General features: G+C 43.5%; 1 protein-coding gene, 1 long non-coding RNA gene and 1 other non-coding gene across 5 annotated transcripts in view; all 3 read right to left on the bottom strand.

Annotated features, from left to right (window-relative positions):
* The window catches only part of LOC123993206 (fibroblast growth factor receptor-like 1), a 97,875-nt gene extending 78,764 nt beyond the window's left edge, over window positions 1-19,111 (bottom strand). The window contains exons 1-2 of one of the 2 annotated variants that reach the window (XM_046295092.1): window positions 18,794-19,111; window positions 18,523-18,623 (exon numbers count right to left, since the gene is read on the bottom strand). In XM_046295092.1, coding sequence (XP_046151048.1) covers window positions 18,523-18,595 — 73 coding nt within the window. In that variant the 5' untranslated portion in view covers window positions 18,596-18,623; window positions 18,794-19,111. The remainder of the gene's footprint in view (window positions 1-18,522; window positions 18,624-18,793) is intronic. The other variant, XM_046295093.1, reaches the window with a different exon arrangement.
* Window positions 19,112-22,473: 3,362 nt separating this feature from the next.
* On the bottom strand, window positions 22,474-25,364 carry LOC123994031. Of its 2 annotated transcripts, none has more exons than XR_006831562.1 (8): window positions 25,315-25,364; window positions 24,687-24,755; window positions 24,290-24,327; window positions 24,032-24,091; window positions 23,779-23,834; window positions 23,549-23,599; window positions 23,110-23,150; window positions 22,474-22,745 (listed from the first exon to the last, which is right to left on the bottom strand). It is a non-coding gene; the product is annotated as an uncharacterized LOC123994031 (long non-coding RNA). The 2 variants fall into 2 exon arrangements; XR_006831563.1 differs by lacking the exon at window positions 25,315-25,364 and adding an exon at window positions 25,124-25,293.
* Window positions 24,417-24,616, bottom strand: LOC123994277. The gene has a single exon (XR_006831621.1). It is a non-coding gene; the product is annotated as a small nucleolar RNA SNORA74 (small nucleolar RNA).
* Window positions 25,365-25,707: the final 343 nt, after the last annotated feature.

Below are 25,707 nucleotides of genomic sequence, written 5' to 3'. Positions count from 1 at the left end.
TCGATGATGAGGGAACACTGAGCGAGAAATGTCCGACAGGTGCCCGACTCTCCATCGAAGTGTTCCGGGGGAGGTAAGCAGGGTTCACGAGAAACCGGGGTGGCGGTGCTGCTAACAGCTGTGTTACTGAGGGGCTGGGAGGGTACCCTTGTGGTAGGCTGACTAACAGGCAACCTGCGGAATTGCTCCAGCAATGTGTCCAACGCTTGGTCATGGCATTCGGCCAAGGTCTGGAACCCTTCCACAAGACCATGAAGCAACTCCTCATGCCTTCCGTTGGTGGCTCCTTGGGAGGAGATGGTGTTGCGGAGCTGGTCCGAGTCTGCTGGGTCAGTCATGGCCAGTTCGTACTATCACGTTTAGGGAAGACCCAGATGCAGACAGTGTCGAAGTAACAAAAGTTTATTATTAGAACAGGGGCAGGCAAACAACAGGTCAATGGCAGGCAGAGGTCAGTAATCCAGATCAGAGTCCATAAGGTACAGAACTGCAGGCAGTCTCGGGGTCATGGCAGGCAGTGGTCAATAATCCAGGGTGATGTGACAAGGTACAGAACGGCAGGCAGGCTCAGGGTCAGGGCAGGCAGAATGTTCAAAACCGGGAAAACTAGAAAACAGGAGCAAGGGGAAACCCGTTGGTAGGCTTGAAAAACAAAACAGGCAACAGACAAACAGAGAACACAGGTATAAATACACTGGGGTTAATGGGGGAGATGGTGCGACACCTGGAGGGGGGTGGAAACAAGCACAAAGACAGATGAAACAGATCAGGGTGTGACAACAACATTATAATACAGCAAAACAAAGCAATAAATGTAAACAATAATGACAAATGGCAACAGAAATAATGTTGTTATTAGTATTTATTTAATATTAACAGCTGATTTTCCAGAGGGAATCGAAAAACCAGAAACCCATTTAAAGCTAATATGAAGTAAACAGGATTGTTTTTCTCTACCCATGTTCTTAACTGACTTGCCTAGTTAAATAAATATACCGTATATATATATATATATATATACAGTCCCTTGCGAAAGTATTCGGCCCCCTTGAACTTTGCGACCTTTTGCCACATTTCAGGCTTCAAACATAAAGATATAAAACTGTATTTTTTTGTGAAGAATCAACAACAAGTGGGACACAATCATGAAGTGGAACGACATTTATTGGATATTTCAAACTTTTTTAACAAATCAAAAACTGAAAAATTGGACGTGCAAAATTATTCAGCCCCCTTAAGTTAATACTTTGTAGCGCCACCTTTTGCTGCGATTACAGCTGTAAGTCGCTTAGGGTATGTCTCTATCAGTTTTGCACATCGAGAGATTGAAATGTTTTCCCATTCCTCCTTGCAAAACAGCTCGAGCTCAGTGAGGTTGGATGGAGAGCATTTGTGAACAGCAGTTTTCAGTTCTTTCCACAGATTCTCGATTGGATTCAGGTCTGGACTTTGACTTGGCCATTCTAACACCTGGATATGTTTATTTTTGAACCATTCCATTGTAGATTTTGCTTTATGTTTTGGATCATTGTCTTGTTGGAAGACAAATCTCCGTCCCAGTCTCAGGTCTTTTGCAGACTCCATCAGGTTCTTCCAGAATGGTCCTGTATTTGGCTCCATCCATCTTCCCATCAATTTTAACCATCCTCCCTGTCCCTGCTGAAGAAAAGCAGGCCCAAACCATGATGCTGCCACCACCATGTTTGACAGTTGGGATGGTGTGCTCAGGGTGATGAGCTGTGTTGCTTCTACGCCAAACATAACGTTTTGCATTGTTGCCAAAAAGTTCAATTTTGGTTTCATCTGACCAGAGCACCTTCTTCCACATGTTTGGTGTTTCTCCCAGGTGGCTTGTGGCAAACTTTAAACAACACTTTTTATGGATATCTTTAAGAAATGTCTTTCTTCTTGCCACATTTCCATAAAGGCCAGATTTGTGCAATATACGACTGATTGTTGTCCTATGGACAGAGTCTCCCACCTCAGCTGTAGATCTCTGCAGTTCATCCAGAGTGATCATGGGCCTCTTGGCTGCATCTCTGATCAGTCTTCTCCTTGTATGAGCTGAAAGTTTAGAGGGACGGCCAGGTCTTGGTAGATTTGCAGTGGTCTACTCCTTCCATTTCAATAGTATCGCTTGCACAGTGCTCCTTGGGATGTTTAAAGCTTGGGAAATCTTTTTGTATCCAAATCCGGCTTTAAACTTCTTCACAACACAACGGATCTGCCTGGTGTGTTCCTTGTTCTTCTTGATGCTCTCTGCGCTTTTAACGGACCTCTGAGACTATCACAGTGCAGGTGCATTTATACGGAGACTTGATTACACACAGGTGGATTGTATTTATCATCATTAGTCATTTAGGTCAACATTGGATCATTCAGAGATCCTCACTGAACTTCTGGAGAGAGTTTGCTGCACAGAAAGTAAAGGGGCTGAATAATTTGGCACGCCCAATTGTTCAGTTTTTGATTTGTTAAAAAAGTTTGAAATATCCAAGAAATGTCGTTCCACTTCATGATTGTGTCCCACTTGTTGTTGATTCCTCACAAAAAATTAATTATTTACATGCAAATACACTTTAAAGTTTACTGAGGAAAGGCCTTCTACTACATTACATGTAAACAACAGTGAGTTATTACAAAATATAGAATCAAACATACATTCATCAGATATAGCAAACTTTATACATACAATTCAGGGAAGGCCACAATTGCTTTTGAAGAGCCACAGGGTTCTTGCAGGCTTTCTTGTTGAAGCCCAGTTCTACCACACCTGATTTTACTATTCAAGGTCTCGATGAACAGCTGAGTAGTAGAATCAGGTTTGGTAGCACTGGGCTTGAACAAAATGCCTGCCTAACCCTGTGGTTCAACTTGTAATTAGCCATTTTGGTAACTCCTGATACAAACTTTGACAAATGACAAACTGCTGAGAAACATCTGTAAAATACAAAGTCCTTAGACAAGTACAAGGCACTTTTAAGAATAATTATTTACAAATCTGACATTGGATAGGTGCTCTAAATCCTTAAGATATAAGTGTCCTTAGAAATGCTCTACACGCTTGTTCAACTCCAGTAAAAGAGCACACATTCCCACATTTATAAATGGCAGTATAAATATGAAAGCAGATGGGAGTACTCACAGATTTGGAACAAAAAATACTTAAGTGCTACTGATAGTGTGCGATGTACTGTGTGCATACGAATAAGCGTAAGTCATTTGTCAGCTCCAAGTGGGCCGGTTTAACAGATTTTTTAGCTTCTGATAGGAAGCAATGTTTACAACCTGCCAACTTATCGTGTACCGTAGGGATGGCGTGCATGTGACGGATGAGTGCAACGACGTTGTCCTTGAAAGTTTGAGAGATGGTCTCTCCACATTCTCTCCTCTGGAGTAGCAAGATAAGTGCACTAGTACTAATTGCCACTCAATGAACCCAAAGGCGCTTTTAAAAGACAACTAATACAATAAAATAAGCACACATCGTGCGTGTGCGCATCAGCGTGTGTGTCAGGAAAGAGATGTCAAAAACTATACATGACAGAGAATGGTCAAAATATCACCTCCGGTAGACCTTCAAATCTTAGGGCGGTAACTCTAACTATTGCGCTACAAACCCTGTTATAGATATGGCAACTTGACATTATTTAAATGAACAGTCTGATGACGAAAGCACACGTTTGTTCCAAAATGTTTTGTTCATTCAGTCAGTACTGATTAATTGCTGATTACATAGCTAACCAAGTTAGCAAGCATGGTGTTTTCATTTGACTGGCACAGGTTGCGCAAAACAAGCAATGATCATTATGATCCACACACCTGTTCTGGTGTGTGCATTTATTATAAATTAGCAGAGTGACAGTTTTCCCCAAGTTTGGTGTATCTAACTGGCTATAAAAGCAACCAAGGACGTTCCCTAGCTTATTTGTTTGTGCTCTGGTTACACACAAGTGTCCAGATCAGCAGTTTACACAGATGACTTCAGTCATATGAAAAACATTCCATAGAAAATGATACCTACCTACTAGCTAGCTACCTTCCTTTTCCATCTACCTTCCTTTTCTATCTACCTTCCTTTTCCATCTACTAGGTAGCTGTTACTGTTGAGCAGCAACTGAGTTGCACCTGGTTTAAGAACTCTTTAAAAAAAAATGTATATATATATATTTCACCTTTATTTAACCAGGTAGGCAAGTTGTGAACAAGTTCTCATTTACAATTGCGACCTGGCCAAGATAAAGCACAGCAGTTCGACACATACAACAACACAGTTACACATGGAGTAAAACAAACATACAATCAATAATACAGTAGAAAAATAAGTCAATATACAATGTGAGCAAATGAGGTGAGGTAAGGGAGGTAAAGGCAAAACAACGCCATGATGGCGAGGTAAATACAATATAGCAAGTAAAACACTAGAATGGTTGATTTGCAGTGGAAGAATGTGCAAAGAAGAAATAGAAATAATGGGGTGCAAAGGAGCAAAATAAATAAATAAATAAATACAGTAGGGGAAGAGGTAGTTGTTTGGGCTAAAGTATAAATGGGCTATGTACAGGTGCAGTAATCTGTGAGCTTAAAGCTAGTGAGGGAGATAAGTGTTTCTAGTTTCAGAGAGTTTTGTAGTTCGTTCCCGTCATTGGCAGCAGATAACTGGAAGGAGAGGCGGCCAAAGGAGGAATTGGCTTCGGGGGTGACCAGAGAGATATACCTGCTGGAGCGCGTGCTACAGGTGGGTGCTGCTATGGTGACCAGTGAGCTGAGATAAGGGGAGACTTTACCTAGAACTTTTAAGAACTCTTGAGATTCTGCAGAAAATATTTTAGCATAGTCAGAAATGTTACAAAAGGTAGGACATTGTTGGTTTATATTGGGCAGAAATGTGCACGTGAGAGCGGTAAAATTGTGAATTTAATAAAAGCCAGGGCATAAAATTAACTTTTTGGTCCAGCAGCCAAAATATTTTATTTTTGCAAAAACACCAAAAAAAGCGATTAGCATGATTGTTAATGTTTCTAAAACAATACATGTATTACTAATAAGAAGTAATATGGTATATTGTTTAATTTCAAAATATCAAAAATGGGTGGTTACGACTGTGGTATTGCAAATCGAGTCACATTTGTGCCTGTGAGACTGTGTCTGACTAGTACTTAAAGGAGTTGTCTTCTCTTCCCTAGCAGTTGAAACTCAAACATAGAAAAATAACCTAGCTTGTGAACCAAAGATGCCGCCGAAGAACATGGCTGACGTTTTACATTCTCCCAACCAATTGTGGATTTAGATATTCTTTTTGCGTTTTGTGTAAATTATTTTTTTAAACTTATTGTTTACATAATGTTGCTGTTTACATAATGTTGCTTATGTCCGAAAAGAACTTCTGGACATCAGAAAAGCAATTACTCACTGTGGACTAGAATAAACTTTTTCCTTTAACGAGTTTGACGAGAAGGATATCCTGCTTTCACTGGAACAGGCCCAGATCCATGCCTTTTGCGTGAAGAAAAGACGTCGGAAAAGGGGACGCAGATCGGAGATCCTTCTGAGAAGCCGGAGACTAGCGAGTAAACTCCCAATGCCTTCCATTCTCCTTGCTAATGTGCAATTGTTAGAAAATAAAATTTATGACTTACTATTCAGATTATCCTACCAACAGTACATTAAAACTGTAACATCTTATGTTTCACCGAGACGTGGCTGAACGAAGAAACAGACAATATAGAGCTGGTGGGATTTTCCATGCACCGGCAGAACAGAGACGCTACCTCTGGTAAGACGAGGGGTGGGGGTGTGTGTCTTTTGTTAATAACGACTGGTATGCAATGCCCAATATTAAAGAAGTCTCGAGGCATTGCTCGCCTGAGGTAGAGTACTTCATGATAAATTGTCAAACACACTATCTACCAAGAGAGTTCTCATCTGTATTATTCGTAGCCGTCTATTTACCACCACAAAGTGATGCTGGCACTAAGACTGCTCTCAACCAACTCTATAAGGCCATAAGCAAAGAAGAAAATGCTCACCCAAAATGCTCCTAGTGGCCGGGGACATTAATGCAGGCAAACTTAAATCAGTTTTTACAAAATTTTTACCAGCATGTCACATATAAATAAATCCTAGACCACCTTTACTCATCACACAGAGATTTATACATTTGGCAAATCTTACCACAATTATATCCTCCCTGCTTACAAGCGAAAACTAAAGCAGGAAGTACCAGTGACTCGCTCAATACGGAAGTGGTCAGATGATGCAGATTCTACACTACAGGATGGTTTTGCTCGAACAGACACAGGAAACAATCACCCACAACTCAAACGTGAAATCAGGCTACCTAAGTATGGTTCTCAATCAGGGATAATGATTGACAGCTGCCTCTGATTGAGAACCATACCAGACCAAACACAGAAATCCCAAATTAAGAAAAAAGAACATAGACAACCCACCCAACTTACGCCCTGACCATATTAAAACAAAGACATAACAAAGGAACTAAGGTCAGAACGTGACCGTACCCCCCCCCCTACCCCAAAGGTGTGGACTCCGGCCACAAAACCTGAACCTATAGGGGAGGGTCTGGGTGGGTGTCTGTCCGCGTTGGCGGCTCTGGCGCGGGACGTGGACCCCACTGCACCATAGTCTTTGTCCGCCTTTTAACCCGCCTCCATGGCCTCTTTAAAGCGGCGACCCTCGCCGCCGACCTCGGACTGGGGACCCTAGCAATGGGTGCCAAATGGACGGGAGATTCCGGCAGCTCCGGAGTCAAGGGCGATTCCGGCAGCACCGGAGTAACGGACGGCTCTGGCAGCTCCTGACTGACCGGCGGCTCTGGCAGCTCCTGACTGACCGGCAACCCACCCAACTCACGCCATGACCATACTAAAACAAAGACATAACAAAAGAACTAAGGTCAGAACGTGACACCGTCCCAACAGATCCACAGATGACGCAATCTCAATCGCACTCCACACTGCCCTTTCTCACCTGGACTAAAGGAACACCTATGTGAGAATGCCATTCATTGACTACAGCTCAGCGTTCAACACCATAGTGCCCACGAAGCTCATCACTAAGCTAATGACTCTGGGACTAAACACCTCCCTCTGCAACTGGGATCCTGGACTTCCTGACAGGCCACCCCCAGGTGGTAAGAGTAGGCAACAACAAGTCTGTCACGCTGATCCTTAACACTGGGCCTCTCAGGAGTGTGTACATAGTCCCCACCTGTATTCCCTGTTCACCCACGACTGAGTGGCCAAACACGACTCCAACACCATCATTAGGTTTGCTAATGACACAACAGTCTGATCATCGACAACGATGAGACAACCTATAGGGAGGAGGTCAGAGAACTGGCAGTGAGGTGCCAGGACAACAACCTCTCCCTCAATGTGAGCAAGACAAAGGAGCTAATTGTGGACTACAGGAAAAGGCGGGACAAACAGGCTGTAGTGGAGCGGGTCGAAAGTTTCAAGTTCCTTGGTGTCCATGTAACGGATGTGAAACGGCTAGCTTAGTTAGCGGTGGTGCGCGCTAAATAGCGTTTCAATCCGTGATGTCACTTGCTCTGAGAGCTTGAAGTAGTAGTTCCCCTTGCTCTGCAAGGGCCGCAGCTTTTGTAGAGCGATGGGTAACGATGCTTTGTGGGTGACTGTTGTTGATGTGTGCAGAGGGTCCCTGGTTCACGCCTGGGTATGGGCAAGGGGACGGTTATACTGTTACATCCACATCACCAATGAACTATCATGGTTCAAACATACCAAGACAGTTGTGGAGACTGAAAAGATTTGGCATGCGCCCCAGATCCTCAAATGGTTCTACAGCTGCACCATTGAGAGCATCCTGACCGGTTGCATCACCGCCTGGTATGGCAACTGCTCAGCAGTTGACCGTAAGGAGCTTACAGAGGGTAGTGGGAACGGCTCTGGCAGCTCTGGCAGCTCCTGACTGACCGGCAACCCACCCAACTCACGCCATGACCATACTAAAACAAAGACATAACAAAAGAACTAAGGTCAGAACGCGACACCGCCCCAACAGATCCACAGATGACGCAATCTCAATCGCACTCCACACTGCCCTTTCTCACCTGGACTAAAGGAACACCTATGTGAGAATGCCATTCATTGACTACAGCTCAGCGTTCAACACCATAGTGCCCACGAAGCTCATCACTAAGCTAATGACTCTGGGACTAAACACCTCCCTCTGCAACTGGGATCCTGGACTTCCTGACAGGCCACCCCCAGGTGGTAAGAGTAGGCAACAACAAGTCTGTCACGCTGATCCTTAACACTGGGCCTCTCAGGAGTGTGTACATAGTCCCCACCTGTATTCCCTGTTCACCCACGACTGAGTGGCCAAACACGACTCCAACACCATCATTAGGTTTGCTAATGACACAACAGTCTGATCATCGACAACGATGAGACAACCTATAGGGAGGAGGTCAGAGAACTGGCAGTGAGGTGCCAGGACAACAACCTCTCCCTCAATGTGAGCAAGACAAAGGAGCTAATTGTGGACTACAGGAAAAGGCGGGACAAACAGGCTGTAGTGGAGCGGGTCGAAAGTTTCAAGTTCCTTGGTGTCCATGTAACGGATGTGAAACGGCTAGCTTAGTTAGCGGTGGTGCGCGCTAAATAGCGTTTCAATCCGTGATGTCACTTGCTCTGAGAGCTTGAAGTAGTAGTTCCCCTTGCTCTGCAAGGGCCGCAGCTTTTGTAGAGCGATGGGTAACGATGCTTTGTGGGTGACTGTTGTTGATGTGTGCAGAGGGTCCCTGGTTCACGCCTGGGTATGGGCAAGGGGACGGTTATACTGTTACATCCACATCACCAATGAACTATCATGGTTCAAACATACCAAGACAGTTGTGGAGACTGAAAAGATTTGGCATGCGCCCCCAGATCCTCAAATGGTTCTACAGCTGCACCATTGAGAGCATCCTGACCGGTTGCATCACCGCCTGGTATGGCAACTGCTCAGCAGTTGACCGTAAGGAGCTTACAGAGGGTAGTGGGAACGGCTCTGGCAGCTCTGGCAGCTCCTGACTGACCGGCAACCCACCCAACTCACGCCATGACCATACTAAAACAAAGACATAACAAAAGAACTAAGGTCAGAACGCGACACCGCCCCAACAGATCCACAGATGACGCAATCTCAATCGCACTCCACACTGCCCTTTCTCACCTGGACTAAAGGAACACCTATGTGAGAATGCCATTCATTGACTACAGCTCAGCGTTCAACACCATAGTGCCCACGAAGCTCATCACTAAGCTAATGACTCTGGGACTAAACACCTCCCTCTGCAACTGGGATCCTGGACTTCCTGACAGGCCACCCCAGGTGGTAAGAGTAGGCAACAACAAGTCTGTCACGCTGATCCTTAACACTGGGCCTCTCAGGAGTGTGTACATAGTCCCCACCTGTATTCCCTGTTCACCCACGACTGAGTGGCCAAACACGACTCCAACACCATCATTAGGTTTGCTAATGACACAACAGTCTGATCATCGACAACGATGAGACAACCTATAGGGAGGAGGTCAGAGAACTGGCAGTGAGGTGCCAGGAGAACAACCTCTCCCTCAATGTGAGCAAGACAAAGGAGCTAATTGTGGACAACAGGAAAAGGCGGGACAAACAGGCTGTAGTGGAGCGGGTCGAAAGTTTCAAGTTCCTTGGTGTCCATGTAACGGATGTGAAACGGCTAGCTTAGTTAGCGGTGGTGCGCGCTAAATAGCGTTTCAATCCGTGATGTCACTTGCTCTGAGAGCTTGAAGTAGTAGTTCCCCTTGCTCTGCAAGGGCCGCAGCTTTTGTAGAGCGATGGGTAACGATGCTTTGTGGGTGACTGTTGTTGATGTGTGCAGAGGGTCCCTGGTTCACGCCTGGGTATGGGCAAGGGGACGGTTATACTGTTACATCCACATCACCAATGAACTATCATGGTTCAAACATACCAAGACAGTTGTGGAGACTGAAAAGATTTGGCATGCGCCCCCAGATCCTCAAATGGTTCTACAGCTGCACCATTGAGAGCATCCTGACCGGTTGCATCACCGCCTGGTATGGCAACTGCTCAGCAGTTGACCGTAAGGAGCTTACAGAGGGTAGTGGGAACGGCCCAGTACATCCCTGGGGCCAAGCTTCCTGCCATCCAGGACCTATATAATAGGCGGTGTCAGAGGAAAGCCCATAAAATTGTCAGAGATTCCAGTCACCCAAGTTATAGACTGTTTTCTCTGTTACCGCACGGCAAGCGGTACTGGAGCGCCAAGTCTAGGACCAAAAGGCTCCTCAACAGCTTCTACCCCCAAGCCATTAGACTGCTGAACAATTCATAAAAATCGCCACCAGACAATTTACATTGAAACCCCTCTCACCCCCCATCCTCTTGTACACTGCTGCTACTCTCTGTTTGTTTGTTACCTATGCATAGTCATTTCGCCCCCACCTACATGTACAGATTACCTCAACTAGCCTGAACCCCGGCACACTGACTCAGTAACGGTGCCCCCTGTATATAGCCTCGTTATTGATATTCTTATTGTGTTACTTTTTATTATTACTTTATACTTTAGCCTACTTGGTAAATATTTTATTCTTCTTGAACTGCACTGTTGGTTAAGGGCTTGTAAGTAAACATTTCACGGTAAAGTCTACACTGTTGTTAAGGGCTTGTAAGTAAGCATTTCATGGTAAAGTCTACACTGTTGGTTAAGGGCTTGTAAGTAAGCATTTCACGGTAAAGTCTACACTTGTTGTATTCGGCGCATGTGGCAAATAAAGTTTGATTTAATTTGAAACCATGTAAATAGTCAAGGAACAAAAGATCAACATTTCACTTCCGTAGACTTTCGTTTCAAGTAAATTAGACCAAGTTTTGTGCCTGTGCGCAGCGCTTCTAAAAATGAATCTTTCTTTCACTCAGCTTTTCACAGCCTCCAGCCAGGTAATTTTGCAGCACGAGGTGGAATAGGCTATATAGGATTCGTAGTTCTTTGACTTTGTGCGATTAATTTACCAGCTATGAAACAAAACAACATAAATACTTTGAAAACAGCTACTGCAGCATTTACTTTACTACGTGGTCATACTTGACTATTTTTATTCACAGATGCGAGTGAAATGCTCGCACTGTGGAGTCCTGACCAAAAATAGAAATAGATATCTTACACTGCCTAAATCTACCCAAATCTGTCAGGTGACAGTGTTAATTTTAGGCCCTGATAAAAACTGTCGCACCTACAAACTTGCGTAGAGGGCACGTCACTGTTTTCTGGGCTTCCAGCTTCATTTCACTCACTCACTCTTCTTCTACTCCACCGTGTGGATGTAAATGCCTAGCAGAGTGTGTATCTGTCATTCTTTCATTGGCTCCATGTCCATCCATCCACCTCACCCCGCTAGAGCTCATCCAAGCCCCCAGCTGTCTCTCAGACAGACATCATAGAACATCGTCTTGGAATCTTGGAAGAAGACTCTCCCCTACCTTAGAAAAAAATACAGAAACCTGGTCATTCCTCAAAAGCAAACCATTTAACATTTCTGGAGGGTGGCGTCGAGTGTCTGCCTCTTTTTAGCTCTGGCGTGTTGTTGGAGCAAAGGCTATGCCCGCTCCACCTCCACTGATGCAGAAGCTGGAGAGGGCACAAGGCCTGACTGTTGGCCCTGACGCCAGGCCTATGTGGGTAGCTGGGTGTTTGGGTCGGTGTGGGGGCAATGATGTACCCACCTCTGACTCTCCTTTCCATACCACTGGCCCTAACACACTCTCACTGGAGCAGATGTAAATGTTAATCTCTTATTTCAGTGTGAATGGAATTCATGTGAGTCACAGGAGGGAGTTTTGGGCACTGGGCGCTCTATGTACACACTCTATCTGAATCACAGAGGCTCAGATTCCCTAGTTGTGTTGTTTCCCATCAGATTTGGGAACACCGCTCTCCTCTGCTGTGAGGGTAAGACAACCCAACCAACAGCCTTGGCCTGTAGTTACCCAGTGGTGGTGGTATGGGACCCCCATGTATCTGTTCACTCACAGGTTGGACCACCAGCAGCACAGACCACACAAACAGAGCCACAGCTCCACAGGGATTCTGGGTAATGTTGTAGAACGCCGGCCCCGTCACAAATAACGAGCACCTGCTTATTAAGCACAACCCTTTGTGTCAACAGTCCACACCGACAGACAGCTATTATCTCACGCATGGTTCCTAATTCTGGTTTGGCTCTCGCTATACACAGTATGTAATGTTTACATGTTCGGCTGTAGCTCACACTCACCGACCCAGCAAGCTACTGCTGCGGCTGCTGGTCTGTCTGTCACTGCTGAATGTGAGTGCCAGAGCAGAGCAGACTAGGCAGGGAGGGCAGGGCAGCTTGCATAAGAATCACTCAGACAAGACCGTGCAGCACAGGTCCAAGGAGGAACATGCCAGGTGGTGATACTCACTCTCACCACTGCTTTTACCCAAACCTGCTGCTGCTGTCGGCTCAGAGTAGGGCCGGGTGGGCGCTCCCTCTCTCTCTTTCATCCGGGTACACATTAAGCTCTATGTATGGCCACTTATTGGTAGCAGACTGAAGAGAGGCCCGTCTTCCTTGTTGTAGAGCATGTTTTCTTTGCTGCTTAGTCCCAGAACATTGTGTAACCTATGGCGCTGAACCAGGGCCAGGCAGAAGTGGGCCATGCCATTGAATGGGTGAAGCAGCAGCAGAGCCGGGGATGAAAGCCATTAAGGAGGCCCTTCCGTTGAGCCACAGGTTCTAAATGCCTGGAATGTCGGTGTTCTGAGAAAACCACACGATTCTAAAGAGAAGCCGTCCACTACCCTGAGTCAATGGGACAAATGCACGGAATGGGCATATTCCCTGCTTCTTTTCTGTGACATTTTAAAATGCCCAGAGTGTAGGGCTATGAGGAGTGGTGATGGTTGGAAGGGTTCTGAAATCCCCCTAGTTAAAGGCTGTGTAATCCCACCTTTACCCAGGGACAAAGAGACTGCAACAAAGCAAGCTTCCATTAGGAAGAGGGGCCCCACATCAAGAACAAATTGCTCGTGACGAACACTCAGCCTCACTGGTCTTGTGCAAGCACACTGCTCCGACAAGTTAAGTCCACGGGAATGGAGAGAACAATTCACTCCAAGGTGCCCTCTCCCACCTGTGCAAACAGTGCAGTTCCGGGCTCAAGTAGGTAAAGAGCACACAAACAGGGTCCACGCAAGATGACATCTCGCTGACCTCCAGCGGAGTGGGGCCTTTATCTAAACCAGGGTGAGGAATGTTTGAACACCCGCCGCTAACCTTTGTGTTTTTTATGCCTCCACTATAAATACCAAACACTTCTCTAATAGCCGTGCTCAAGCAATTACGTTTCAAACCAAATGCAGCTCATTAACTGCCTTGTTTACGTAAAGTTCCATTCCCCTCACGCGAAACACCACAGACTTGTTTTAAGTGCACACGTTTAACAGAGATCACAACTACAAAGAAGACTGGGACCTACTTCAAAACAAACATAAAAAAAATATGGAGTGAGAGATACAAAATGAGGTTTGGCAAGCTGTGTTCATGTGGACTTGTAAGAGCCGGATGTTAACACATTGGTTTGTGCACCACACACTCTGAGATCTGCCACAATGAAAATCATGTTCAAATCTAATAACGAAGCTTTATGGAGCCAGAGAACACACACAGTCAGGAGCATCAGCCAAGCTGTCGGTTCCCAGGCCAAAAAATAAGTACATTAAAATACAATCGCAAACGAGGTGGGCTTGTGTTGACTTTGAATGGGAGCATGTGTGTTGTAAAATGTAACTGTGTAACACCTGACAAATCCTTAAGCAGTGTCATCATGGTGGACAACATGCTTGTATAGGCCAGGCCCACAGTAATGGTTTGAGTTCCCTCCATCTACAAAATTGACAACAACAACAAAAACAGTTTTCTTCTATGCTTGACCCATGAAACATAATTTAAAACATCAGCCACATTAGGGTTGCTGTAGGGTTGCAATGCTACCAGTAATTTACCAAAGTTACCGGAATCTTCAGTAATTTTGTAATTAAATGTCACATCCTGACCATAGAAAGCTTTTATTTCTATGGTAGAGTAGGTCAGGGCGTGACTGGGGTGTTGTTCTAGTTTATATTTTCTATGTGGGGTTATAGGTTTATTTTCTATGTTGGTGATTTGTATGATTCCCAATTAGAGGCAGATGGTTATCGTTGTCTCTAATACTTAAGTAGCATTTTTTCCACCTGTGGGATATTGTTTATGTTTAGTTGCCCGTTAGCACTGCATTGTTAGTCACGTTTCGTTTATTCTTTATTTGTTTTCTCTTGGCTAAAGTTTCACTTTAGTCGTTAATACATATGTGGAACTCTACATACGCTGCGCCTTGTTCCGACCATTATTACAAAAGATGTGACATTAAAAGAAAATCAAACTTTGGAAATGTATACTTGAATAACTTAAAATAACATTGATTAATATACAGTATTAATGTATTATATCGGTGTCCATATTGTCCATGAGTTTCTAGTAGATAGACCATATGGTTCAAGAGAAAATAGCCAAATTAATGAAAAAAAGCATTTAATCAACAATGGAATTATTTTCATTTAACTCTGCAACTTCCAACTATTGGAACTACTTCCAACTGACACCAGTTTGACGCCAAAACATTCCCAACAAATGCATATTGAAATAGTCAAATAAATCTTAGTTTGTAAAAAAATATATAGAAAGGATGTTTCATGCTGAAACCCTCATATTAAACACCAATGGTATTCACTGTTTATGGTTTATATTTAGGACAGTGCTTTACAGCTTTATAATTCTATTTCTTATTTTAAAATCATGTAATTTAATTATGTCATATATTTTATATGTGATAAATCCACACAGAGGGACAGAGATTATAACAGACACCTGTGATAATCTGAGGTAACCAAAAGGGCCACTAGATGTCTTGTAATAGATTACATCAAATCTCGTAGTTTACTGGTAAATTTGAACGTTTCCATTAATATACTCTCCTTTTGCAAACCTAATCATTCTTCTGAAACAGTCAAGTCCTCGGTATGAAGACTGGACGGGCATCTGATACTGTTTAACTGTGTGCACACGTTCAAACCTGCACAGAATCAGACATCCAGCTGGAAGAGGTACTAGCAAATAGCACTCAGATGGATCAGTGAAAGAGATGAGCACTGATGATGTTCTGAAGATAAGGGAGCTACAGAGGAAAACTGACAGAACACTGTGGACTCATCACAGATATAATTGGAATTTTACTCAACAAGTGGAATTGTGTCAGACTGAGCTGCTGTCCATCAAAGGCTGCTGAGGCCAACCCAGTCTCCAGTTAGTCCCCATTGCTCCAGCAGAGGCTGTGTATAATCAGCAGCCAGGCTTTGTGATAAGCAGGAGGCCTGCAGTGCCACATTATCCACCATTATCTGCCTAATGAGCTGGAGGAGCATGACACCTGGTGAGAGAGGCCCACAGCAGTGATAGGGAGCTCTGTTTAGTACTACTACAGCCCCAGAAGACTTCATCACTGAGTGTACTAAGTAGTAGACTACTGCTTATTGCAGCATTGACAGGATGGATGACCTGAACTGGAAATAAACAGCCACAAGCCAGGCTTAATTTCCTGGCCTATCAGTTGAATCCAATAATCTCGTATTTATTAAGTTGTTACAAGGTTGTTTAGGGATCTTGAGTGGCCAGAAGGCCTTTCTGTGCTGTGAGGTCTCTGAGAGGAGAGGCCATGGGCCATGACACAAAAACTTCCTCACCGTGCAGTATGCAGCATGTTACTATGTCTCATTTAACCCCAAATAGACTCCTCAAAACCATTTTCAGATTGAAAGGCTTCAGCGCAAGGCGGATTCTTTGATGGATGTCCAAGAAAGAAAAAAGGAAAAAGAAGAAGCATGTGGCTGTCGCTGAGTCTGAGATAGAAACACTGTTTCTTCAGAGAGTTTTGTGCTGCTGAGTGGAAGTACATAAATCAAACGGCTTCTGACTTATTAGCTTTTGATACGGTCTGCTTGACTTGGTCCTTCAAATCGGCTCAGAGCCGAGCCAGCAATCACCAGGCCCATCTGAGCATGCACGTCCGGCAGACGGCTGGCTGGTCCTGGAGCTGTGATAGCCCGGCACAGAGCCATGACGCTGGGTGAGAGAACAGGTGAGCACCGGGGGGGATGGGCTGAACTGCATTGGGTTGGCAGCTAGGCTAGCTAGAGCCTTAGCACCTGTGGGAGGCTCACTCACAGTCAATGCGTATCTATGGTATCCCATCCAAGGTGCCTAGCTCCTGCATCACTCTTCATTCATTGAGGGCCAGCCGGCATGAACTAGTTTTTATCAGCGGCAAATCGCATGCATGGTGCCTGGACTTTCTCTCGCGAGCCCTGCTTATAGCACTCTTGGGAGTCATAACTTTGAATAGTTGAGTATACCTACCGTGAAAATGGGAAAACTGAACTTTGGATTAAACCTTCATTGCGAAACTGGAAACGCTGTATGATAACAGTTATGTCAAGCACACTCATGCAGATAAGTGGAAGCCCTTCAAAATATTACTTTCTCTGCTGGGAGAAAAAAAATCTCAATGAAATTAGGATTGTCAATTTTGGATCTGACCCACCGGAGTAACAAGAGGTATTTGTGTATCAGGCTAGCCCAGAACAATCCCTAAAACTGAGAAGAAACCCAATAGGCTGCATCTCTCACCTGGATCACAAGCAACACTTTACAATGCACCCATTCCAGACTCAGACGTCCCACATGACACCTTTTATCTACATTGCCAGAGAGAGACACACACTGCATAACGTCCTGGGCTCTGACATGGCATTCCTAGGATAACTCCGACAAGGCAGAAAGGAAAGGAGCAATCTAAGGACAACACAGATTGTGTGTGTGCATTTCCTTCTACCACCCACCCACTCCAGCACACATACACACACACAGCCACACAATGTGAAAGAAGTGCAGTGAGCAGATACCAGGGTCAACAGAGAAAACAATGGACTGATTACTCCACAGAGTAAGGTCAAGATCTATCTGATTTGCCCAGCAGTCTTGTGGTGGTGGTGGCCTCTCTGAATGTGATCAGGTAGCTTTAGTTACAGCCCACCTGGATGATCATAGACTAAAACCATGAGACACAATAGTTTGATAATTCTACAGTAGGGGCCAACTTTTAAAATATATCACAGGTGTCATACTGAACTGAATAAAATGTTGTTGTTTTTTAAACGGTCAAGAAATCCTTCAACCTGATTTTGAAACATTTGCATCACACTCAAATCCACATAGTCAATTAATTTCCATATTAACCTCAAAAGGGAATTCCAGTAGAATATATATTACAATACAAAATAAAAATATTGTTTCAAATCAAACAACCAATAGCCATTCCCCTTCGACTGGGCTCGTTGCATGTTGAGCGCAGTTTCTATTTCCTGCCACTATGGGGACATGGGACACACTCTTTTCATGCCACTTCGATTCAAAGTGATTTTCGAAGCAGGTTAGGAGAGCATTTTCGCTAACCCTAACCCATTTCCTAACCTTAACCTCAGTCTCCTAACCTGCTAAAAAAAACTCACTTCGGTATCGAAGTGGTGTGAAAAGAATATTTCCCATGGGGACATTGCAATGCCAGTGACCCTGAGTCTAGTACAAGTCAGCAGGGTATAATAGAGGATCACAGAGGCCTGGCAAACAACTCCTCGCTGCATAAAGCAAAACCTCTTCCCCTGGTTTACGCACACAGCCCAGTAGGTGTCATCAGCCCTGCTTTGATGTACGCTAACTGCTCTTCAACTTGGCAGGAGATACAAACATATGCACCTCTAAATTCCTGCAACGATTCCAAGAAAAGGCATGCTTGTTTGGTTTCTGACGGCCTCCCTCCGCTGATGCAAACTGGGCTTCTTCAAAAGCCACATTTATGTGCAGCCCCATGGTCTGTGTTTTGTCTGTAAACACGGCACAGGGCCACTCTCTCTGGGTGCGCAGTTAATCATTAAACACATTACCACTGAGAGGATTTTTTTGTTTCTGTTGACCTTAGGACAAATTTGAATGTGGGGTTGGAAGCCAAGTAGAGTTCACAGAATTGTTAAATAAATTCCTGTGAATTAAACATGTGATAGAAGAGGTCACTCTAGGTGGAGTGTAGACTCTGTCTCTCAGTGTTGCAGACACAAACATTCTCAAACAAATTCACTGACAATAGTCTGTGGAAACAGACTACGGTGCCAAAAAAATAACGTTTAAAAGGTTATATTATCTGTCAAAAATGTGAGTCACATATGTATTATTCAGATTTTCATATGGATATCCATTTTCATAAGTATTTGTACATCAATGAGGACAGACGAAACATGATAACTCTTTCCACATTTCATTGGGTTATTTGCGGGACAATGTTACAATGTAATAACACCACAGTAAGATAATAAGCAGTTTATCTTACCTCTAGCCTCGCTTGATGTTAGAATCATTAATATCACTGTACACACAGCCAGACATCCGTCCTTAGAGAACATTCTCAGCAAACTGCAGTTTGTGTCTGTTCTGAAGAAAATCGGCAAAATAGAGTATTCAATGACAAAAGTACCGTATAACATCAAGAGACTTGATTGAGTTGACCCAATGACGTTTAAATGACATAGCCACACTGACATAATTTAATGATCATACACACGCAATTTGAGTGAAGAGCGCAGATTAGTGGGCATACTCACGTGTTGTCCTCTGCCAGGCAGATGCTTTCCACAAAATGTTTGTAAACACAATGGTTCACTGTAAAGTCTGACGTATTAATCAAATGTCTTGTACAATAAAGTATACTGGTATTCAGGTTATCCTCCACGCGGGAAATGTAAATCAAATTTACTTCAATATCATATCAATGACATCGCGGCAAAATACTGTCTAATAAAACGTTTAACAAACAAATCTGTTCTCGCGAAAAAAGGTAAATAACATGTAGGCCTAATGGTCAAGTTTTCGGGTTTACTTCTTTTTCGGGCTTACTTCTCTCACCTCATCCCTGGTGTGCCCTTCTGCATCCTTTTGCCATGAGGAGCAGCATAGAAGTTTCCAAGAACAGATGTGGAATTCCATTGGCCAATCATGGACCGGATCGAGCTCTGCTCCTCATGGACAGCGTTGCGCTGCAGCAAAGCACGGGCGCCCCCCTCCGGGTCGGGTCGATTCAATTCATGTGCAGCACACATGACCTCTACAGTCCTGTCCGAAAGTTTTGAGAATGACACAAATATACATTTTCACAAAGCATATACTCCAGAATGTTATGAAGAGTGATCAGATGAATTGCAATTAATTGCAATGTCCCTCTTTGCCATGCAAATGAACTGAATCCCCCCCAAAACATTTCCACTGCATTTCAGCTCTGCCACAAAAGGACCAGCTGACATTATGTCAGTGATTCTCTCGTTAACACAGGTGTGAGTGTTGACGAGGACAAGGCTGGAGATCACTCTGCCATGCTGATTGAGTTCGAATAACAGACTGGAAGCTTCAAGAGGGTGGTGCTCGGAATCATTGTTCTTCCTCTGTCAATCATGGTTACCTGCAAGGAAACACGTGCAGTCATCATTGTTTTGCACAAAAAGGGCTTCACAGGCAAGGATATTGCTCCCAGTAAGATTGCACCTAAAGGGGCCTCCCAGGTGGTGCAGTGGTCTAGGGCACTGCATCGCAATGTTAGCTGTGCCACCAGAGACTCTGGTCGTGGCTGGCTCTGTCGCAGCTGGCCGCGACCGGGAGGTCCGTGGGGCGACGCACAATTGGCATAGCGTCGTCCGGGTTAGGGAGGGTTTGGCCGGTAGGGATATCCTTGTCTCATCGCGCCCTAGCGACTCCTGTGGCGGGCCGGGCGCAGTGCGAGCTAACCAGGTCGCCAGGTGCACTGTGTTTCCTCCAACACATTGGTGCTTCTGGCTTCCGGGTTGGATGCGCGCTGTGTTAATAAGCAGTGCGCATGGTTGGTTGGGTTGTGATTTGGAGGACGCATGGCTTTCGACCTTCGTCTCTCCCGAGCCCTTATGGGAGTTGTAGCGATGAGAATAGATAGTAACTACTAACAATTGGATACCATGAAATTGGGGAGAAAAGGGTGTCAAATTCAAAACAAAACAAAAAGAAATTGCAAATATTGACTCTGCATCAACTTCATGTAATTGTCAATAAAAGCCTTTCACACATGAAATGCTTGTAATTATACTGCAGTATTCCATAGTAACATCTGACAAAAATATCCAAAGACACTGAGGCAGCAGACTTTGTGAAAATGAATACATGTCATTCTCAAAATTTTTGGCCACGACCGTACACACGGTATCAAATCAAAATGTATTGGTCATATATACATATTTTGCGGAATGTTATCACAGGTGCAGTGAAATGCTTATGTTTCTAGATCCAACAGTGCAGTAACACCTAACAATACAAGACAATACACAAAAAATGAAAAGAAAGAATTGAAGAAATATCAGAACAAGCAATGTCAGAGTCCAGAATATAAATATATACAGTATATATGTAAATAATGTGTATATAGACAGTATATGAATAGAAAAGGCGTGTACTGCAGTAGTTATATAGGATCAGCCTTGACTAGAATACAGTATATATACTGAACAAAAATATAAATGCAACATGTAAAGTGTTGGTCACATGTTTCATGAGCTGAAATGAAAGATCCCAGAAATGTTACATTCGCATAAAAAGCTTATTTCTCTCAAATGTTATGCACAAATATGTCTAGATCCCTGTTAGTGAGCATTTCTCCTTTGTCAAGATAATCCATCCTCCTGACAGGTGTGATATACCAAGATTAAACCGCATGATCTTCACACATGTGCACCTTGTGCTGGGGACAATAAAAGGCCACTAAAATGTGCAGTTTTGTCACACAACACAATGCCACAGATGTCTCAAGTTGAGGGTGCGTGCAATTGGCATGCTGACTGCAGGAATATCCAACAAAGCTGTTGCCAGATAATTCAATGTTAATTTCTCTACCATAAGCCACCTCAACATTTCAGAGAATTTGCCAGTACCTCAAACTGGCCTCACAACCACGGCCCACGTGAAACCACACTGCCCAGGACCTCCACATCTTGCTTCTTCACCTGTGAGATCGTCTGAGGAAGGGGTGTGCTTGCTGAGGAATATTTGCCCTTTTGTGGGGAAAAAAACTCATTGACTGGTTGGGCCTGGAACCCAAGTGGATGGGCCTATTCCCTCCCAGGCCCACCCATGGTTGCGCCACTGCCCAGTCTTGTTAAATCTATAGATTAGGGCCTATTGATTTTATTTCAATCAACTGATTTCCTATGAAATTGTTGCATTTATGTTTTTGTTCAGTATAGATAGGAAGTGGGTATACAGTGACCAGTGTTCAATGATTGTGCACACATATAGGGCAGCAGTTTTTAAACGTACAGGGAAGAGTACCGGGTGGCAGCTAGCAACAATTAAGTCCAGGGAAGGCTAGCGATGACTAACATTCTGATAGCCTGGATAAGGCGTTTTCCTGTCACTTGGTTCCAGCTTTGATGCACCTGTACGGGTTCCGCCTTCCAGATAGTTGCGGGGTGAACAAGCCGCCAGCGATGCGTTGGGCTGACCACAACGCCCTGCAGTTGCAGACGGTGCAAATGCTGTACTAGGCTGCAACACAGTCCAACAGGATGCTCTCGACTGTGCATCTGTAGAAGTCCCTATGGGTTTGAGGGGCAAAGCCTCAACTTCTGCCTGAGTTGACTGTTGTACCTTCACACCATCTGTGTGGACGGATGATTTCGGGTTGTCAGGGATGTGCACACATCAGGAACATGAAGCTCTTCACCCTCGATGTAGACGGCGTGCTCTCGCTGCAGTTTCCAAAAGTCGAAAATCAGCTCTTTTGTTTAATTGATATTAAAGTCATTTCCTGGCACCACTCCACAACTGATCCTTGTAAGTAGTATGTTAGTGTTCAGGCCTACCAGTTAAACGTCCACAAAGTGGATATATATTTAGAAAGAAAGTCCTACACAATATGTATAACTTCATTGTGTATATAGTAAGTCTACATTCTCCCTCCCCTAGAGGGATACATGGCAGGCAATTTAGGGTGGGGGTCAGAACAGGCTGTTCAGCTAGAACTAGCCCATGTAGAAAACATGTAGAATAGGCAATTACATCAACATCCATTAAAATGTATCTGCAACAGTCAGTTACTCAACATGGCCCTGGTTTGGTTATATAACAAGCTGCCATCAAAGTAAGAACTACAGTTCTTCACTATAACCATTAGTCAAATCCCCAGCCTGTTTGTTAAAAGATCATTTGGTTATCAATAGAAACCTCAATGCTATTAACCAAAATCAATTATAATTAAAAACAAGACCCATTTACAAAAATCTATTTTATTGTTCACCACTTGACACAGTTCCACTGTCTATGCAGTTGGGACCATACATTCAATTCATTACGTGGTACATTTGTTTAGAAACCACTGACATTGCAAGACAAGAGGATTATGCAGTGACACTCCGGGGTTAGATGTATCAAAGGGCCATGTGAACACAGCTGGTGGCGGCTGAGCCAAACAGTCTGGCCTGGAGTTGTGAATCTGCAGGATGTAACATTCAGTTCCCCACTCAAGTCCAGAAAGAAACAATCCTGTTGACACAATATACATTCAACATATTGCAAATGCAAGCATCTCAGCTCTACTAGTCAGATTGTTGTAGATCAACTACATGAATTGAAGTCATGTTCTATTCTCCCTGAAAAAAAAGGTATATAAACTGCCTTAAGATCTTATAGGTACATTAATTTGAATAAAGTTCAGGCATCAATTACTGTCCAAGCAGCTTCCTGCTTTTTCTGTCTTAGGAAGACAAACACGAGAATGTAGACAGTGAGCAATTCAGGAAAGAACTGTGCTGAGGGTTAGATAGATTCTGCACTAAACAACAAGTAGGTGATACTCACTGCAAGTACATGTTTATTTTATTAAGATACAATTCTTAACCATCCTCACCTATGCTTCAACTCTATTGAATGTCAAACACACACGTATTCCTGAAATGCAAAGACAGGAAGTTAAGAATAATCTTAGTCTAATATAAAAATAATATTTATATATAGTATACAAATACAATTTAGAGGCCATAACAGCCATTACAAATTGTGCTCAGAGTTAGAACATAGTGTCTTCACCAACAGTAAGAAAGCTGGGTTAAAGCTATAAAGCTCTCATCACCGCACAGTGCATTTTCATGATAGCACTAGGGTTTCAAAATCAATGTAGACATTATAGTACATTACCTTCACATACAATGTATACAGTAACAGACATTGGGGATGTGCACATAATATCGTTACAAAGTCAACAGTTGAGCTGGGTTAAAGCGATAAAGCTCTGTGCACAGTACATGTTATTGTAGCTATAATAATTCAGAATCAGCTATGGAGTTTACCTGGATACTTTCCTGCTGAAATGCAAGCAGTCCACCAAATTTTGTTTTTTCCTGAAATGCAAATGAATAAAATGACTAAAGTCATGTAGGACTACAATGTAAATATTAACCATTTTACATTGTGCTCAGAGTTTAAAAGTCTTCACCAACAGTAAGAAAGCTGGGTTAAAGCTGTAAAAGCTCTCATCAGTGCACAGTACATGTTTAGCTATAACAATTCCCATCCTCACCTTTAATAACCTTTCCATTTAACCATCAATCCAGTCCCAGCAGTTCCATGCTTAGTCTATATTAGAGGAATAAGAACCTTAGTGAGCAGTAGATAAATATAGTGTAGACAATACCAGCCATTAGAAATTGTGCTCAGAGTTAGAACATAATGTCTTCACCAACAGTAAGAAAGCTGGGTTAAAGCTATAACGCTCTCATCAATGCACAGTACATGTTCATGGTGTTTAGATATAACTACTGAGCCATCCTCACCTTCAAAACACATTGACTAGAGTTGAATCACCTTCAATGGAGTTGACTGCGCATGCTTTCCTAGAATGCAAAGGATACGGTCAACTTACAATACCTGAAACAATGCAAAACATTTGGTAACCAGTAACAGGCCTTAAAAATAGTGCTCAGTTTTTTAAAAATTAATTATCTTCACCATACAATAAGAATGATGTGTTAAATAAGCATCATGGCACAGTACATCACATTTGTATAAACAAAATTGTTATTTATGCTCACCTTAATTAAGAGTTGATGCAATTAACTCAGTCCGCATGCTTGCATGAAATGCAAAGGAAAGGATGAGGTCATTAATGTCAGGACTTAAAATAAAGTATCTACACATATGGATTGCTTTAATGGTATATTTGTTAACACTTCTACTAGGGCTGCACCCGTGTGTAGGTGCAGACCACTCTCAGAAGGGCACAGCTCTGCTACAGCTCAGTACCAACAGCCACTAAAACAGCGTCTGCTGGACCAGGCCACGTTAGCAGAGCCTTCCTCTTCCAGCAGTGTAACACTAGTTCAGGCATTGCCTGGCCTGTACAGCTGACTACCGCTGGATTAATAAAACCCAATCACGAAAACCTAATTATACTTTCATTTTTAATGTAAGGATGTGGGAGACAACTACCTTGAAGGGGGATCGTGTTATTCCCATTTGCAGCCCTCCCATGTCTGAAGACCTGAATGGTGGCACAACCTGTGAGGGTAAAGACATGGTATATATGAGTTGCGACAACGTTATTGCATCAAAACAAAATGGTATCCATCTCGGTTTTAACAATTGGCTAGCCAGCTTGGCTACAGTATTTAACTAGGCCCATCTTTTGCATGCCACCACGTGTCATCTAGGCCTTGCATGTTAAACGTGTCAGTCATTTTACAGGCTAGTTTGCCTTGCAAACCTATCGCCAAAACTAGTAAATGGCTGCCAATGCAACAACTGTTTGCTAAACGAGTTAGCTGGACGTAATTTTAAATTACTTATCTAGATATATTTTAGCCAGTGCTAGAGGTAGCATTGCTTTAGCATTTTTTTGTTTATTGTTTAGCTAGGAGCTTCCTTACAACTTAATGCTTTAGCCATTTGTCTTGCCTGACGACTAAAACTCCATTCTTCCGATGTTCACTTGGTAACGTTAAATAGCTACTTCATTGCGAAAAGAAAATAACCGCAGGAGCAAGGCTAGCCAGCCAACAACTGGCTCCATTCCAAGTTCCATAAACGCAAGCAACTATTGCCATAAACGAAAACTGACCTCCTTTCCTTCTCATGTCTGCAACAAAAAAGACCGTTGGTTGGGCACGTGCATATTTATAGTCTTCCTCGGCACCATAGAATACATGTTCCGGAGTGAATTGTGGGATAGGTCTGTACCTCCCAGAAATGTGGGCTATTACTGCGTTCGTGTAATAATCGCAACAAGGAAACTCGGTAATGTCAAACTTTCTACCTGGTCCATTTTTCCGTGGACTATTGGTACGTTCAAGACAACTGGGATTTGGGGAAATACGAGGTAAAATCATGACGTCAGTGATCTTCAAGTCTGAAAATTGGAGTTCTAAAGAGAGTCTTGAGTTCCCGAGTTGGAGCTCGTTTCTTCCCGTGTTCCCAGTTGTCCTGAACGCACTGAAATCAGAGATTTCCGAGT

The sequence above is a fragment of the Oncorhynchus gorbuscha genome, linkage group LG13 (assembly GCF_021184085.1).
Source record: "Oncorhynchus gorbuscha isolate QuinsamMale2020 ecotype Even-year linkage group LG13, OgorEven_v1.0, whole genome shotgun sequence".
NCBI lineage: Eukaryota > Metazoa > Chordata > Actinopteri > Salmoniformes > Salmonidae > Oncorhynchus > Oncorhynchus gorbuscha.
Note: the sequence above shows the minus strand (reverse complement) of the source record. Positions and strands in the feature narration are given on the sequence as shown.